Source organism: Heliangelus exortis, chromosome 14, assembly GCF_036169615.1.
Source record: "Heliangelus exortis chromosome 14, bHelExo1.hap1, whole genome shotgun sequence".
Classification (NCBI taxonomy): Eukaryota; Metazoa; Chordata; class Aves; order Apodiformes; family Trochilidae; genus Heliangelus; species Heliangelus exortis.
In genome coordinates, this window is record NC_092435.1 from 10,800,708 (window position 1) to 10,819,299 (window position 18,592).

The 18,592-nt window shown below is 36.0% G+C and overlaps 1 protein-coding gene across 1 annotated transcript in view; it reads right to left on the minus strand.

Moving 5' to 3' along the window:
* The window catches only part of LOC139802443 (connector enhancer of kinase suppressor of ras 2-like), a 158,341-nt gene that overhangs the window by 59,546 nt on the left and 80,203 nt on the right, over positions 1–18,592 (minus strand). Inside the window, exons 5-8 of the mRNA XM_071757613.1 lie at positions 14,046–14,087; positions 10,204–10,323; positions 5,207–5,266; positions 2,097–2,165 (exon numbers count right to left, since the gene is read on the minus strand). Coding sequence (XP_071613714.1) covers positions 2,097–2,165; positions 5,207–5,266; positions 10,204–10,323; positions 14,046–14,087 — 291 coding nt within the window. The remainder of the gene's footprint in view (positions 1–2,096; positions 2,166–5,206; positions 5,267–10,203; positions 10,324–14,045; positions 14,088–18,592) is intronic.

Here is an 18,592-nt window from a genome sequence, read left to right on the forward strand (position 1 = left end):
GTCATGTAGAGGTTTGGAAACTGTTAAAAGAGAGCCACGCATTCTCTAATCTGGGCAGTATTTTAACTAGTGACAATAACAAAATTCCTGTATCTAATCATCTTCAGAACATATTCTTTCAAACCATTTTGCATTGAATTGGGTAACTATTTGCTGCACTACCAAAATGCTGCAGAAGCTTCAGTCTTAAGAAAATGTTTTAACCAAAGCACAAAGATAACATTGGTGGGATGCAGAATCTCTGAAACACAGAAATATCTGAAGAAAATACATTTCTGCCTCTTTACACTGCATAACTTCACCTGGGTACATGTTTTAGGAAGGAGTGGAGCCTCCCTTACCAATCAAAAGTAAATGAAAGCTTCCAAGGGTTGGATATACACAGCTGAAAAGTTCCATATTACTGTCTCAGTTTCCAAAGCCTTTTGGAATAAGACTTTCCCAACCATTTCAAAGGAAGAATAAATTTCCAGCAGAAACAGCTTGCCATTTATCTCTTCTCCTATCTTGTGAAAAACTTCAGAATGAATCATTAATTGTGATTATTTTTTTTTTTAAAAGTTATTTTGTGCCACTTGAGTCAGTTATTGGTCCTGTGCCCTGAGCTGGAAAGGGATTAAGTATCAGCCCCCTTGGGCCTGCTGTAATAACACCTCTGGCAAGAGCTGCTATCCAGAAAGTCAGCTCTGGAGTGGCTGAATGAGGATATTTCACCTCTGTGAGTCAAGATTAAATCAGGTCTGTCACTTGAAGAGTGGTTTTGATGGAGAAAGCAGTCTAATGCATATTTCATCAACTATGACAACTCAGGGAATCTCTTTAATATAGATAAGAGCCCCATGCTGCATTAACATTTAAAGTATAAATGAATAAGGTAGACTTCTTTTCAAGAGAAAATATTTGCTTTCTAATCATAAGATTTCAATAGTCAGGCTTCCATATTTCCACCACACAGACAAAGAGATTGCTTAACTTTGCTGCTGCTGTGTTTGGAGATGGGGTTCAGCAAAGTTCAATGCTTTTATTATAAGCACTTTAGAAAGTTATCATTATCAAGATGCTTCTCATGCCTAATAAGTACCAAACACAAATGCTCCTTTCACCTCCAGCTCCAGCAACACTGCTTCCATTCTTCTGTAAATTTTTTTTTAAAAAAATGTTTTTAAAGTGACAGTCCTCTGATGTAAGAGAGTTCAGGGACAAACTCTGACTGCATTTTATTTTTCAGTAATCACCAACACTGATAAGTGACATAAGACAAAACATCTGTCAGAAGGCAGCAGCTGACATCATCCCAAAATAGGAAGAAAATAATCCTTCAGCCTTGGATGAGGCTCTGATGGGCTTTTAGAGCTTAATTACAAGTAATTTAATCTTTAAAAAAACCTGCATTATTAATTCTTCAGTGAAGTAATTTTTAAAGTCAGGACACAATTCTATGAACGCTGCAGAAATTTTCTTTTTTCTGCATTTCTACTTAAAGCAAAATGCAGTTTTATGCACAGCCAGGTCCACAGCACAGAATACAGCTGTGAGGGAAATGCAGCTGTGCCCAGTTTAAGTGAATGCAAATCATGTGCCACAACCTCTTAGGCCCAGCACACTTCTGCATACACAGACTGAGGTAAGTTTAAATACATTAATAGTTTAATTGACTTTATAAAACTACCTGTATGTTTAAAAATAAATCTGCAAGAATGGACAAAAGCAGAACCTGTCAGATTCCTGTCAACACCTAATTTGTCTCTTTCTTTCCCCAGCAGATTCAGAATATGTGGCTATTACAGCACTGCTGCATTTTTAATCTGAATCCCATACTAAGCAGAATGCAAAATTCTATTTAAGAGGAAAAGTTGAACATTCTGGGATCCCCTTAAAGAACTAAGTGATGTTGAACAGCAGCTTTCAATGTGTAAATTTGGCTTAATCCCACTGGGCTGGTTCCTGACTCAGTTTATGTTTTTAACTATTAAGCATTACCAGTGGTTATGATATCTTAAGATACAAGTAATAATCTGGTTTGGCAAGAAAGATTATTACCTTCTTAGCAGTGGGAACAGGCAAAGCCTACAGAGCAGTATTTCCAAAAGACTTACCACAGTTTGATGGTTGACCTGGATCACCTCATCACCAGCATGGATTTTCTTACACTGATCAGCAGGAGACTAAGGACAACAAATAATTATTAACTTGAGATGGGGGTGTGGAGAGGGGAAGGGAAAAGCAGGTATTAAAACAACGGATATTGAAGGAGGCAAGAAATCTGTGTCCCAACAACATTACTCTCAGCAATAAATAATTCTTCATATTTATGAAAACTGTATTTATGAGAAACTATGTTTGTTCTGGTTACAGAGGGGGATTTGATGAAGTCACTTAGAATCCCACTTCCTGGGTGATGAGCACCTTTTTTGCCTGGCTCAACTATTCCAGCTTCTTTACCTCTCTGCAGGGAGTATGAGCAGTCACAATCTTGCAGGGAATATGCTGAGGAAATACACATCACATAAAAGGAAATCTGTTAAATCAACAACTCCTGAGCTTCCTGCACAGTCAGGGGGAAGTCACAGCCATGCATGTGACAGAAAAGCTTCACAGACAAGTTTTACTGCTTAAGGGCACTGAAGAGATCCTACAAATACTACAGCTCCAGCACCTCCATTAGTAGCTTGGCCATTATAAAACAGAAAGAGGTAATTTAGAAATGGGTAATGTCAGTGACTGACTCTTCAGGAGATTTTATATATACCATATATACCATGCACATCATTTTGTGACCACTGAGCTGAAAAACTACCTTATCCTAAATGTGGCTGCTTTTGATCACACTAAAATGGATTCAATCCTATTGCAAAGCTACTTGAACATGGTCAGCTGCTCTTTAGCAAACCATTTTTAAATGCTTCAGTGAAACCAGATCTTAAATCTGTGAGACATGCAGGAAATCAGCAGTCAGGCTCAGGAGCAGAAAGCTGAGAATTCATGGCAACTTCTTTGCATTGTGCCCTGGCTTACAGGAGTGTTCTAATGACACTGGATACACTGATAGGAAATTCCAGAGAAAATAACCAGAAAAGAATAAAAGAGGTGAGACATCACTTCAAGAACTAAGTCAGAGTGTAAGTCACCTCTTAAGGAAGCAGACCAGCCAGGAGACTTGGAGAAGGCTACTAGATATGGAGTCAGAGACAGGTGAAGACAGATTGTCCCATCTCAAACTATGAGTTAATTATTATCTTTTCAAATTGGCTCTGAGGTCAATTATCATAAAAAAAAAAAAAAAAAAAAAAAAAAAAAAAAAAAAAATTAAAAAATTGCTGAAATGCCAGAAATTAAAGATCTTTGAAGCTTGCTTATCTCCACATGTAATTTCACTTTTGGAAAAAAAAAACCCCAAAACAAACAAACAAAAAACCCCAACCATGCAGCAACTTTTTATGTGATGTTATTTCAAAAAGGTTTTGACATCTGAAGTTTACTTAAAAATAAATATTATAGTTGCTGGCAATTTAGTAAATCTTCCTGTGAATTTCTATTATAAATATATAAATTTTTTCTCTCCAAATAGCATTATGCTTCTAAAATGAATTAGAATTACAGAAAAAACGGGGGATTAATTATAGTGTGAGTAACTCAATCTATGAACAAAATCTGTTGCACCATAATCAAGATGCATCATCCACAAGTTTCATGACCCAATATACATGCATTGTTATTTAAAGTTCTTTAAACACTGTCAATGGAATTAATATTTAAAAATACAAACTAATTTTAAGGTCAGCTTGCATTGGACTTGTCTGCACACACTGTGACACTTAACTCATGAGGTTAAGTGACACTCAGCTCATGGGCTTGAGGTCTCTAAGCACTGAGTGACAAAAACTATCATGCAATACTATTTCACAGATATAAATCCTGTAGAACATGTCACACCTGAAGCTCCCCTGCAGGGCCAGCACTTCCCTGAGGCATTGCCAGCCAGTATTACCTGTGGTAGATACACAGTGCTAATTTTCTGCTCCTTGGGTGTCAGCAGTACATAATTTCAATATTAGCTTTATAAAAACTGAACTTGTAATTTATTCAGCTAGACACTACTGAATAGATCCAGGATTGAATGAGAAGAGTGTGACTAAAGCACTACAAGAAAACCAGAAGGGATGGGTCCTATTATGAAACCTGTCACTGTAATTACACTGTAATTACACTGAAGTCAACTGTTGTTTTTTGAGTTTGTTTTTTTTTTTAATAAATTTGTAATTATGAATTGCAAACTAATTAACAAGAAAGACATTTAGCAACAACTTTGTTATTGTTGTCACACTGTGTAGGTTTTCTATGATCTGTTATAGTGATTTATGTGCTGCAGCATTTCTGTGTGCTTTTGGTTCAGATTTGCCAAACACTCCAGGGACTACAAAAAAACTAAAAATGAAAGCATTTTTCTTGGTCTCTTCTGTATTTTAACTACAGATGATGGAAAATATAACATTACTTAACTTGTTCTAATACAATTTGTTCAGGAATGGATATTTTCCTAAGAGAACTTTTGGTGCACCCTCACACAATAGTGAGTTGGATTGATAATTAACTTGTTTTTCTTAATTTCAAATCTTCTGTTCCTTTTCACTCCTGGACCAAAATCTGTTTGCTGATTTCTATGATTTCCCCCTTCCTAGTGCTGGTCCTGTCAGTGGTTACTCCTAGCTTTCTGGTTTAGAAAAGATTATTCTATAACCTGTTTGATACTGAATATATCTTCAGTTACCTTCCCCCATTACCCATGTTTCTTGCATCCACCTCTACTGCTGATATTGTAACTATTTTAAAATATATTGTTTTACAATTTATGTGAGACTACTGATGATGCTTTTACATGAGAAAAATTTAATAATATAAAAGGAAACACTTTTGTGCCAGAGAGAAGAGATGGATGAACACTATTAAAAAGGTGTGTTTGAAGAACCATGAAGTGCTTTAATATTTTCATTTTATTATACTATTATTGCTCACTTCAAAAATAGTTTTCTATGTCTATTTTCAGGGGTTCCAAAGTTTTGCATAGCTAATATACGTAAAGAAAGGATAAAAGGCATTAATAAAAAGTGGCTTGATTTAAAGGAAATTTTCACATTAAAAATGCGTTGCAGAAATAGAGAAAATACTTGTATGCATCATAAAAGTCTTTTAGAATAAAGCAGCTCACATTTTCAGTTGTTCCTGTAATTACATGTAGTCCATCATATGTTGATTTGATATACATTCCCTGGGGGGAAAAAAAAAAACAAATAAGGAAAGGTAATTAACATTTGCAGGAAACAAATCATGTTTGTATGATAATTAAAATAGTATGTTTAGTTCAGTTTAAGGATCATAATATTTGAACAGACTGGAAGGAACCATGGTCAATTAACATTTGCTAATCTAAGTTAAACAAACATGCATCAAGAACCATTATAAACAGTACAGTTTTTCTCACTTAATGCCTTTTTTTTTTTTTTCCCCCAAACAAAATTCAACACTGAGCATCAGCACAACATCTTAACTGACAGGATACCTCAGCAGGTATCTACCTCAGCTGCAATCCTCACACACCAAGCCTGAAATGTCAGTGAGACTCAAATCTTTGTGCTCTTGCTTCTCAGGAGTAAGGTCAGAGCTTCACCCCTCTGCATACAGTAAGGCTGCACATCAAGTTTTGAAATCTAATTGGTACATTATGCTGCTGATTCATTATTCTTGCAAAAATGTTGTATCACCTTGTGCTGTCAAAATAGAAGTTCGGAGCAAGAAGAAAAAACAATTTGCTCAGAGAAACCAATTTCAACATTTCTGACCATGAACTGAGATATGCAGCTCCACAAGATGGAACTTGATGAAAAAAAGAATGCACTAATTCCTCTTCCTCCTCAGTTTTACCATGAGGATGCTAAAACACTGGAAGAGGTGGCCAGGACTGTGTAATCTCTGGCTTGGAGGTGACCAAAACTTGACAGGATGAGGTTATTAGTAACTTGCTTGAGATGGACCTATTTTGATTTTTCATCATGAGAAAATGTGACTTCTACCTTAATGTAAACTGATTCCATTTTAGCAAGTTTTAACTTTATTTAAAATCTTTAACTGGCTAAAATTGATCAGGTTGCTTAACTCTGCTGCATAGGATGCTCCACTGTAGATTTTACTCACCCTGACTATCTGTTCTCTTAAAGGAGACAACTTGATAAGCAGTTTATTTAAATATTTTAAGAGAAAATTCAATATCACTGTTCTAACACCCTCCTTGGTTAGACAAGATTCCTTCTCCACCTACCTAGACTAAGATTAAGGACAAAAAAATAACAGAGCTGAACTTTTTACTGAATTTCGCCACAAATTTCTTTCTAAGTTCTTTCTAAGTTAGCCTTTTGGTTAGCTTTATATATTTTAGGGGAAAAAAATTACAATTTCATCTCTTAAATATGCCACCTGAGAGCCATAAAAACTGACTACACATGAAGAAATGGTACATTTTACTATCTGCTCTTTCATCTTCATTACTAACTCTAAGAATAAAATACATTAAAAAAAGAACAATTTTAGTGAATGACTCAGTTTTAAAATTCTCCTATGCAGAGCTTTCATCCTTGTTTTCCTAAATGAAAAATCATGAAAATCTTATTGACCATTAGAGTAGCACTTTGTCTTGCTGACATATCTGGATGTCATGAAAATCTTGAAAGACTGCATTCTGTGTAAAAAGCTATATTTTTCAATATTATTATTTTTTATTTGTACAGTTCAGAGTGCAAGGTATTTTATAAAATTATATAATTTCATATAATTATATAATTTTTTCCCTATCATATATAAATTAACAGCTCCAACAATATTTTTCCACATGGGAGGAAGTTCTGAGTATAAAACTCAAAACAAAAGTGAAAATATTCTCACAGACACAGTCACTTTTTTAGCACAGGAATTCATTTCAAGTTTGTAAAAGTGATAGTTTAAAACAAAGTTTTGCATTCCATACATCATTTACAGGCTGCTCATGCAGTGCACTTCAGATGTAAGTGGTATTACCATACCCTCCACTACAGCTCAGGAGAAAATGTGGTTTCCAGTCTTTACAGTTGCTTTTTTAATGAAATGGAAAATATATGGAAATTCAGGGGCTAAATCAGGAAAAGGAGGAAGCAATTTTACTGGTATGAGCAACTGGTACAGCTTTGGAAGGAATGGAAAGAGAGGGAAAAAAAATCCCAGTATGTTTCTGGAGGGCAGTAAATGCCTGCAGAGAGCAGGATACAAACACAATTACCAGTGCTTGGAACAGAACCCAAAATCTGTGCTTCTCAATGCAAATTCTTTTGTCCAGCAAACTGCCATTAAACTACCAGCACAGAGTGTGCTCTGCAGAATGTGTAAGATAAGAAAATTTTGCAATAAAGCAGACTGAAAAAAAAGAAAAAAAAAGGATCTTTAGAGGGGGAAAAAAGAGAAGATTATTAAGCTCATAAAAACATGGGCAGAAAGTTAGAAAATACTAGAAGTGAAGATGCACATTCAAATGACATATGATCCCTTTGTGAAAATGTTTTATGATACAACATTTATTTAAGCAATTAAACACACAAACACTGCCCCCACAGGAGTTCTGAGTCCTTGTAGTAACTTCATGGACTTGGACCTCAAAATTAGTTCACTTTATGGGCAAGCTTATGCAAAGTCTATAAGATTTCAAGCTCTTTTGTTGAAGAAATAAGAAGGCACATAATAAAAGCAGTTGGGCAGATGGAGTTTTGAAAATAGAGAAAGACTCTTAATTAAGTCAGCTGAACATCATTCCAGATAACTGAGTTCTTATATAAATCTCAGAAATTTACAACACATTTTTCAAAGGCAAATAATTGTGTTCTTTTTTGAGGTGCCAACCCTTCATGAACCTCAAACTAGGAAACTAGAGTTCAGCTAGACTTGAAACCAAGACATTCTGTATTGGGAACTTATGCTGTTGAAGTAACAAGTGTGCTGAAAAATTGTATGGTAGACCTCTGGAAAGGAGGTATTTAGGGCTTTTGACACAAATTGCTCTGTGCATTAGATTCCTATCTATAAAACTCAAATAACAGTATCATTTTCACAAGTGTGTTGTGAGGATGAATTAACAAGTGGCTGCGAAGCACTCAGAAGGCCATATGAAAAAAAAAAAACATAAAACCCTCACGATGAAATTAGTAACTCAGGGAATGCAGAGCTTTGCTGGAGTGTGGTAAATAAGACCTCAACCCCTGTACTGAATGATAAGGATAAAAATGGAACTCTGAATACTTTCCATTCACTGAATAGCACTCATTTTTCTCTTGAATGGAGCAGAGATCCTGTGGAAAAAACTGCTATACAATCATGAGAAAGCCATTTGTAATTCATTACTCTGTTCTATATTTGATTCTGATTAATGTTTTCTTTCCCTTTTCACATGATTTTTCTTTTATTCCCATTTACAGTCCTTTTTCACATATTTTTTTTTCTAAACAGAAGACAGCATCAGCAAAACTGATGATAAGGAACTTTCCAACCTAACACATAATGCCTTCACAATTAGGTACAGGAAGTTCAGGCATTCACTGTGATTTCACTTCATCTAAAAAGAAAATACAAAAATGTATGGCCAATTTTGATTGCAGTATTTGTCTCCCTCATGGAGAGCTACACCATGACTCTTCCACCCAGAGTTAGAGTCTCAGGCCTTGTCTGCTGGGTGTTCTGTTAGAAAAGAGGGTGGTCCAGAGGAAAAGGAGGACCATGAGACAGCCAACACCTCTCATCTTGGTCTCCCATGCCTTAAAGATTTAAATCAGACTCCAACACTTGGTGAAAAGCTGCTTAGAAAGTCCCCTGTTCACACCCAAGATCTTCTGATACTGCACACCATGGAACTCTTGCACTCAATACAGGATATACCAGTTTTGAAGCAGGTTCCACTCTTTCTGTTCTCCACCAGTCTGCCCTCCTGCCCTCCATCCAAAGCTGCCACTGGATGGGAACCACGAGCAGTGCCACCTCCTGCTTGATATGTTCATCACTTTGAAGGAAAACACATCCTACCTGTGCTTGTGTTCTCTGCAGTGGATTTTCCTCCAGTAAAAAATAAATTTCTGGATAGAAGAGAAAGCCAGACAGAGCCAGCATACAGTAGTTTTATTGCAGGTCAGAAGCACTGATAGATTTACAGCATATGGACTACACAAGCTGTAAATGTGTAGTCCATACCTGACTGTTATTTCCTGTTATTTCATTGAAACAACCTGTTATTTCCTTGACCTGTTATTTCCTTGAAATCCCTGCATTAACCCAGAAATCAGAGGAGCAAGAGGGGAAAATGGGCCACAAAGGGAAGAAATTTGGCCACTGGGATGCAGCAGCATAGCAAGCAAATTGTGTCTGTCTTGATGATTACATCCTGGGCTGAGCATCTGTGATGCCACAAACTTAAAATGAAATGTGTTTTACACTGTTGTAATGTTCTTTAATGAATAATCAGTCTAACAATAAAAGTAAACATGTAGTAATACAAACACCCTCATACTATTAAAATACATCATTCTCAAATGAGGATGCATAGCTCAACATAATTATGCTTTTGTAACTTTGATAGGATTTGCATAGGATGTTCACTGTTATTCAGTGTCAGAACAACAACCAAGATATTCACATGTAACCATTCTGCTCAGTGAGCAAAAACTTACACAAAGAAGGGATTCATTTTGCTTCTAGGAAGATGCTTCTGAAAGTTTTATTTTAACTTTACCATTAGGGAGGCATACAACTATTTTTATGCCTTCCACAATAATTTTCATGATATCTAGTTAATTTTATTTGCAGGATTATTTAGGGATTACTTAGGTACATTCTAAAAATTCCAATATGACTATCAAAGGAGTACAAGTTTTCTGTAGCTGCTCACACAGTTACCAATTGCAGATTAAGTCCTAGATAAAACACATTCTGATTTTTAAAAACAGCTACAACCCCTTTATTTAGATAAATATTAATTAAACCACTTTCAAAAATCCAGTCCAGCTTACCAAAAAAGTAGGACACTGCATGAAAATACATTTTGGTTTCTTAGCAATTTAAAAAAAAATAAATCACCCTAAAAAACCAGAGGCTTGTATTCCATATTCTAATAATTAAACTTTAAACTGCTTTGCTACTTACCAAACCCTCACTAGGCATAATGCTGGTGAGATGAACTACCTCAAGATGTGCTGACTGTGACACCAGAGAATCAGATGAGAGGGAAATGATGTGGTCACAAATCCCAGACAAGGTTTTACACTACAAAGAAAAACAAGTCAATACAACTCCTCATATCAAACAGAGTATTGGTGAATAAGTTCTTATTCTGAGAACTAGTTTAGAATAAACATGTAAGTTTACTTCATAGCACTGTAAAAACTACAGGTATATGAAAATCAAGGACAGGAGTTTAAGGGCAAATAAAATATTCATGAAGTTCCAGAAAATGTACATGCATGCACACAGTTCTTCTGATCAAATATTTTACTGTGCACTGACAACATCTGTGTATAAATAAAATGGGAGTCGAATGAAATATGCAAAATTAAATTCCTTATACATCAACTTAATGACCTATTTTAGCTACCAAATAATGAGAGCAACCCTACCAACACTACTAACGAGGTGAATTCTGCACTGTGCATCTTAGAAAGTCTTCACTTTGTTAAAAACTTACACTGGCAGTAAAGTGCCTTAGTTAATCCATTTCCTGAAGGAAAATTCTTACACATCTTTGAACACACCCTTTAACTGATATTCTAGAAGACCTCAACTATTTTATGTTATCCTGCCTTCCAGCTAAAGATCTCAAAATCTTAATGCCAATCCATGTGAACACCTTCAAAGTAGGAACCTCACAGATGGCAGCAGTGATACTGAAAGATTGAATCTGTCAATCAGAGGCCATGGATCAGAGAGGATCTGGTCTGTACCCTCAGAGAACCTTTATGTGTGAAGATTTATATCAAGTTTTCAAGTGTCACTTAAAGCATTCCTCCAAAAAGCCTATGCCTAAAAATATTTGAACCTATCCTGCAAACATTCATTTAGATGAATTTCAGAACAGTTTTCCTGTTGAAGTTGTGCTGCTTGGTTATTTTCCTTTGGGGACTATACTCTCATTTTCCCTAATTATAGCAAATTCCAGTGAAATCCCTTATGGGAAGAAGTTTTATTTCAGGCATTTGCAAAATCACAAGGATTTCTAATATCTCATTTGACACTATACATATGAGTTAAACAAATAAAGTTGTCACAATCAATAAATTAACTGACTGAATTTATAGAATATATTTCCATTCACTGTCTGGTTACTCATCTGCAAAACCAAGTGCAGCTCTGGAGTGCTGGATGTGGTATTTGTATTTTGTATCAGCTGAAGATGCAAGCATCCCATGTAGGCATTCCTGACAGCATCAAAAGGCCACCAATACCCTGAAATATTTCTAGCAGTTTCAACTTTGGTTCAGACCCCCTGAACAAATCTTTAGGTCCTGTCTTCTTCCACCAGAGATACATAAACTGACTCCCTCAAAAAATAGTTTGTACTGCTCCATATGAACTGATGGCTGACCCTGTCTGTATTTGCTTTCATTCAGCTTTTGAATATATTACTATGATTTCATATTGAGGGCCTCTAAGGTCATATGTAGAGATTAGATGCAGACTGAACAACACTTTCTACTTTCTGATGTAATGTTTTAACTTTACTGTTGCCACATGCAAATCACTTTCTCAGTAAACATTGCAAAGGAATAAACAGCAAAAAGTTTCCAGTCAGATTTCCTCTTATGGATCTTTAGGATTTCTTTATGATTCAAAAAGATAATTAAAGTCTAAGCAGGATTTTAGCACCAGGAAAATATTAAATGAAATTATATTCAAATAACTGAAAATATCATTTTGCTGTAGAAGTAGTTACAGCAGATACACCAGAGGCCAGACACCAGCTGTGCCTAATGCAAAGGCTGAGATGGTATAAATGGGAGTGACTGAGCAGAATTTATGAATAACAGCACAGGGTCAGGAAGTAATGTTTGCTATGGCACTATCAAAACGAGATGAAACATTAACATATGCTAAAGTATGTATTTTTGGCATTAAAAAAGTAGAAAGGACTCGTCTTGCCTACTAGTTCCCAACCCACAGAGAAGCAAAGTGCACACTCTCCAGATGGCGCAATGGACTTAAGAAAACCTCAAACCAAAATGGGTTCTTCATGATATTCTGTACCTGTTGAAGAGGAATTCTACAGACAGTTTCACAGGCCATCCAACACCTACAACCATTTATTAAATTTCCCTCGATGGGCAAAACCAAGAACAGAATCTCAAGGAAACCCTTAATTTGTGAACAATTCATACAAATTATGCATCACAAGAAGTAGTTTTAGTATGGCAGACGCTGCTGGGTCAGGGCAGTAAGAATAAGTTAATGTTCTCTATTTACTGCCAAGAGAAAAAGCAGCTTGCAGGTTTTAATTTTTAATCATCATAGTTATATTATATTAGTATAAAGAACTGACTCAGTCCCCATAACTACATTTTGCTGAAGAAATATTGTAAAAAATGAAACCTGACTCTCAGACATGCAGTTTAAGTGATCTTGAAGATCACACGTCTTCAGAATTTCTTTCTTCTCTACCTTTCCAGACCTCCATCCAGAACAGTTAGAAAAGTCAAAAGTAACATTCCTGCTAAAAGTCCATGTACAGTTAGAATTGTGGGTTATAAGATGTGTCTGTCTGTATGTGTCCATATCTATATTCACACACCAAAGCCCTGAAGATTTCCAGTGCTTTTAGAAGATGTTTTCAGAATCAAGTTTGCAATAGCAAGCTTTTTTTCTAGAAGTCACTGCATGCTTTCTGAATTTAACAGCACATCAATGTTTTACAACAATTTTTAATCCCCCTAGAAGCACAAGATGTGTAAAAGGCTTTAAAAAAAAAAAAAAGTCAGGCACTTGGATAGAGCTTGTCAAAAGCTTATCTGAACTTGCAAATCCTTTGAGATTTCCCTTTCACCATAGGTTTTAAGTCTATCTCAGTATCAGTACAAGTTTTCAGTGCCAGTACCAGGAAAATAGAGAGTATTTTAACTTAAAGGCCAATATCTAATCAATAACTTTGTATAAAATTCTTCCATCCCCCTATGCCATTAGATTTTTTGAGTGCTGAAGGCACGAAGTGCTGTCTGACAACCAGTGCAGTCAGTAATGCCCCAGGTCTGATGCATCCACTGCTGGAATTCCACACCAGCAATCCTAGTAAGAGTATTACACCAGTAAGAGTATTGTGAAGCTTCTGAAACAATCTGAGAACACTAATTATGTGTTTGTAATTAACTGTACGTATAACAGAGACCATTGCTCCAGGGAACTGTGTGGAAAGGGAAAGTGAGTATCAGTCCTTGCCTGCTAAAATGAAGAGGGATAAGTTAGGGAATAGCAGAAGAAAGCTGAGTCTTTAAGCCTTAAACTTGAAAGACTTCCAATTTAGGAAAGAAAACAAAGGCTTGGTAGGCAGGGTTTTGAAGGGAATGACTCTGTCTTCCACAAGTCTGCAGAGAAAGTGGGAACAGAATATCGAGTGAAAAAATATTTTATCAGCATTATTTGGGCAGTGTCTTCATTTCTTTCCATTGACAGAAAAAAGGACATTTTGGAATGTTAAATCTGGAGCACTGGGGCAGTCACTGAACTGACTGGTAGGAGGCACAAGCAACTTGCACTGAATTGGTTGCAGGAGGTCACAGAACATGTGAGCTGATCTCTCTTTTCCTGGTCTTGAAAACACGTTTCAACTTTTTAACTATTTGGTCTTCTTTAGGAAAACTAACTTTCAGCAACTGATATAATTCATCAGAAGTTGTGTAAAATAGGAATTTTATTTTCCTATGATAGTTTTAATAAAAAAAAAAAAAATTAAGTTGATGAGGCAGGATTAGAGGATACCAAAGCAGACTACTTAGATTACTTACCACATGAAGAATTTTATTTTCTGTTTCATACACTGTACAATCCTGTAGCAAAAAAACCCAAAATAATTAATGCACATTATTCTGCATTTCCTAAGGAAGAATGCTTTCTGCTGATCATTATCTCTTATAGATTTACTTATTAAGACAAATTATCTCTTGAGGTTTGTCACATCCAAAAGGTTGCTTTATACTCGTAGGAAACTTGACTTCTCTGGTGGCTGCCTAACCTCAGGGATCTATTTTTCTTCAATACTAGCAGCAATATAAATGTGAGGTAAAGGGGACAGATTCGTGATGGTGAGGAAAAAGTAACTGAATATAATTAATCTGGCACGTCAGAAATTCAGTGATGCACAGAGCAGTAGATACACTGCCTAGCCTTAAGCCAGGCAGAATATTTGTTAGTTCTTCTACAAGTTGTGAGGGGTGGGCACAGTTGTATGAAACCCACCACTAGGTTTGTTATGTTACCACAAATCATGGGAAGGAAGAGGGAAGAGAATACTTTTGCAAGTACAATACTAAAGATATTAACCTTGGGGGGTGTCTACACTGTCCATTTGGTTCTGCTCCGAGGCTCTGGTTGCCTACACCATCCCCAAAAGACCACAGGAATCTTGTTTCTAATGCCATAGTGACCCTGATCATTTACCATCAAGTGAATTCGTGGTGGATAACAGAAAAATCATGCTGGGAAATTGCAAAATACTTCTCCAAGTGCTATGCCACTTTGCAAAAACCTTTCTACAAAGCAAGATAAGGATTTCAGGAAATACATGTAAATATGGAGATATGACAAGTTGAAAAACTGCTTTGCTTATTTGCCTTTTTTTCCTTGCATATGTAAAGTTTAATTTATGGACATACCTAAAAGATTCCCTCAAGTAACTTAAGGTTCCCTATAGTTCTCAAGATTTCCTCTCCCCTGGATCTTATGCCAGCAATAATGGTCAATTGTTTTAAACTACCCTTGAAAATATTCCAACATCCTCACTTAATTTACGCTAGAAGTAGACTGCCTACAGGACCAGCTTAGCCTCTGCTACCCTGTAAGAGGAATAGTAGCCAATTGGCACATCCCTGCTCCTCTTTTCCAGCAGCTTAAACCCTTGGTTCTCTCCCATCTACTGGGGACATGCTTGGTTCTAGAATCTTCTTCCTTGCGTGCTGCTTTGAGAACCTCATCCATCAGCCCACCTGGAGCTGCTGCTTGAGCCTTGCCGTGACCTGGAGAACATGCAATCCTCAGACCCTCAGCTCTAAGGGTGATGTTTGTTTTGGAGGATTGTAACACCTTTGTAGAGAAATTAATTTCTAAGTGAATACAGTTTAAAGAATATTGTCATAGAACAGGCCAGTTAAAAATCAGAAGATTTTGAGGAACACAGAGAAGAATTTATATTAGCAGCTCATGGTCAAATATCCCTTTGATGTTTTTTCTGTGCTCATACTGCTATTTTCTAGAGCACAAAAAAAGAAGCCAATTAGTCAGTTTGGTTGGCAGTGCCCAAGGCAGTCTCCTTCCTACAAGTTTCACACACTTCAAACAGCACATCCACCATCTCTTTTTAACCCTCCAAGAACCAAGAGAACAAAATGATCTCAGCAGGGCTTACAGCTTGAGTTCAGAGCTAATGGTCCTTTTTAAATTATTCCTTTAATTTCTGTGCTAGAAATACAATATGAGCTTCATTCTGAACAAGCTTAATTACTTCAGGTCAAAAAACAGAGGGCTTATATACAGTAAAACTGAAATTTTACTGTTTTGTAGAGCAGAATTAATGTTAGCTATACTTATGTTGCACATTCAAGATTACATTAGCATTAAAAATGTTAATGGCTTTGGGAATCCTTCCAAAATAGATGCATATTGACTTTTTTTTTTTTTTAACTACATCAGACTAGTTTAACTGAGAGGTTAAAAGCACTTGCTATACTATACTAAAATATTAAGATATGTAGGTCACAATTTTCTTCTGATTTATTTTCCTCTGTTACATAGCAATGCACAAGGGATCTCATTAAAAAAAATATCTTCCAGGACTGACATTTATAGGATGTTGATCTATTTTTCTTAGAAAATGCATAATAGTTATAGTGTTATTCTTTCTACATCCTCCATAAGCAAGAGAACATATCAAAATGTTTTCTCTTAGAGTTTAAAAAAGCCTCATCAACAAATTAGTAGCTGCATTCTATTTGCCCTCTGTAAAATGGCAAAATACAAGAATTATAGAAAGAGCCCCAGCAGCAGTATTACATAGAAGCCAGGTTCTGCACTTTGCAGAGCATCCTGCCTTTCAAGGGAAGGGTACCTTCATGACTGAGAAAGTAAAACAGTATTCTTTTGAATATTCATAAAGACAAAAGGTCACTAGGACTCGTGTTCACCCACACTGTATTCATAATTTTAGTTCATAATTCCAAAAGGAAAGGAAAAAAAGCAAGTATAACTGAAATTTGCAGATGTCATAAAGAATGTTTCATGAGCAATCTTGAGGACATTTGACTAACACAGAAAAATACTAATGCATGAAAAATATTTAGTTTGCTTAGTTCCATAAAACAGCATGAGTTAAGTCAACTACTGAAAAGAAACTGAGACCCTATAAAAGAGCAGCTTGGAAGAGAACATAAAATCTTGTTTTGTTTGCCAGTTGAATGTCATTTCCTAACAAAACACTGCAGTCTGAATGGTGGATATGACAGAACTGTATTTTAAACACATTGCCTGCATATATAAAAATCAAGCTTCCGGATCTGCTACATTAAAAAGGATGAGATTTCTCTGAAATTAGCAAACATGCCCCAGTAAATACACTAAAATAACTTATTTTAGTTGGTTTAATTATGGTAAGGTCTCAATCATAATCTATATTTAAAAAAGCGTGAACAGATGTTTGATAACAAAATGTTCTTTAGAAAGTGCAAGCAAAATAAGATTGAGGGACTGAAAGCTGAAGTCTGCAAAGTTGAACCTGAAAATAACACCCAAGTTTTGAATGGCAGTTGCTGAATCACAGAAGAACTCAGGTGGAAGGGACCTCTGGAGGTTATCTCATCCAACCATGAGCTCAGAGGGAGGCTAATTTAAAAGTTAGATCAGGTACAGGTAAGGGCTAAGAAACAGCAATTTCTATCAATTGCAGTACAAACTACATAGCTTTTAAATCACATGTTACAGCCTAGACACAAAATACTTGACTAAAAATAAGGTAGAAGTCTCTGATATGGTCTCTGAATGTATCTCAGTGAGGGTAATTCACACTACCAAAGGGGAGAACAAGCAAAATTTTATATGGCTTTTGCTGGAAAAAAATTAGCCTGATTTTTGCAGACATTCTTTGGTAAGACACAAGCTGTTTTAGAGAATGTTTGCTCATGCTGCTTAATGCATGTATCAAAAAGCTCACGTAGAGGCTTAGGCATCTTTGGCAAAATTAGGAAAAAGCAAACCAGAAAGTCAACTTCTACTAGAACAAGTGATCTCTCTCCTCAGTGGAAAACTATCCCATGACTACATTTTGTTAACAAAATCTCAGATTTGTTCTTCCACTGTTAGTCCACTTGTCTTTCTCCCAGGGTAGCCTTGACACTATAGCATGATCAAAACCAAATACAGTTCAATTAGCCTGGTGAATTAATTTTCAGAGCAAAAAGGAGGACTACTCTGCCTTGAAGATAGACTCCAAGCTTGACTTCACAATGAAACTGACAGAGAGCTCAGACATTTGCACTGTCTCTGATCTAATATGGGCTTTTTTGCACTTTATCATCAGCAAATTTTGATGGGACCCTGAACCTCAAAATCAGGATGCAGCTGTCAAGCATCCCACATCTGACAATAAGATTAAGAAAAGACAAAACTTGAAATTTGACTGACCTAAAGAACTAAGTATTTTTTAACTTGGAATGTTGTAGACTTTATGATAAAAGATAGATTGGTTTTAAGTTGTCAAAAGGAGGACAGCTTTGAGAGTGGAGTTAAAGAACTGAGAAAAAGAGAAACTATTGCTGGAAGAGAAGATATGAGTTTCACCTGCCAAAAGCAGTTAAATGAACAACAGCAGTGGCTGTAGCAATTCAAAATGATTCTATTTTTCACCTAGGCCACAGGGATATAAAACTTTCACAAAGTGCAATAGCAGCTGAAGGGTGGAATCAGAACCCAAACTTTTTATACTGTAGAAAAGTTCATTTTGCTTAGTCTGTAAATCAAAAATAGCCTAGTGCTATGAACACGCTGTAAGAGAAAGCTTAATAAAGATACATAAATAATTAAATGCTTACACAGGGATTTTAAACTAAGAGAAAAATATCTCTGCTTTGGACTGCAAAAATGCAGAAAGGACAAAAATTCTACAAGAAATAAAACAAAATATTATAAATTAAGGATAATAGTGTGAAATAAAAAGACTGATATTTACCAGCCTTAGTTCTTTTTTTTTTTAAATTCAGGAGAAAAAACCAAAGTTTGCAGGATGCTACTACTCCGGGAAGGCTTTTAAATTAAATGAGTTCCATGGGTGGTATACTGTGAGGTTACA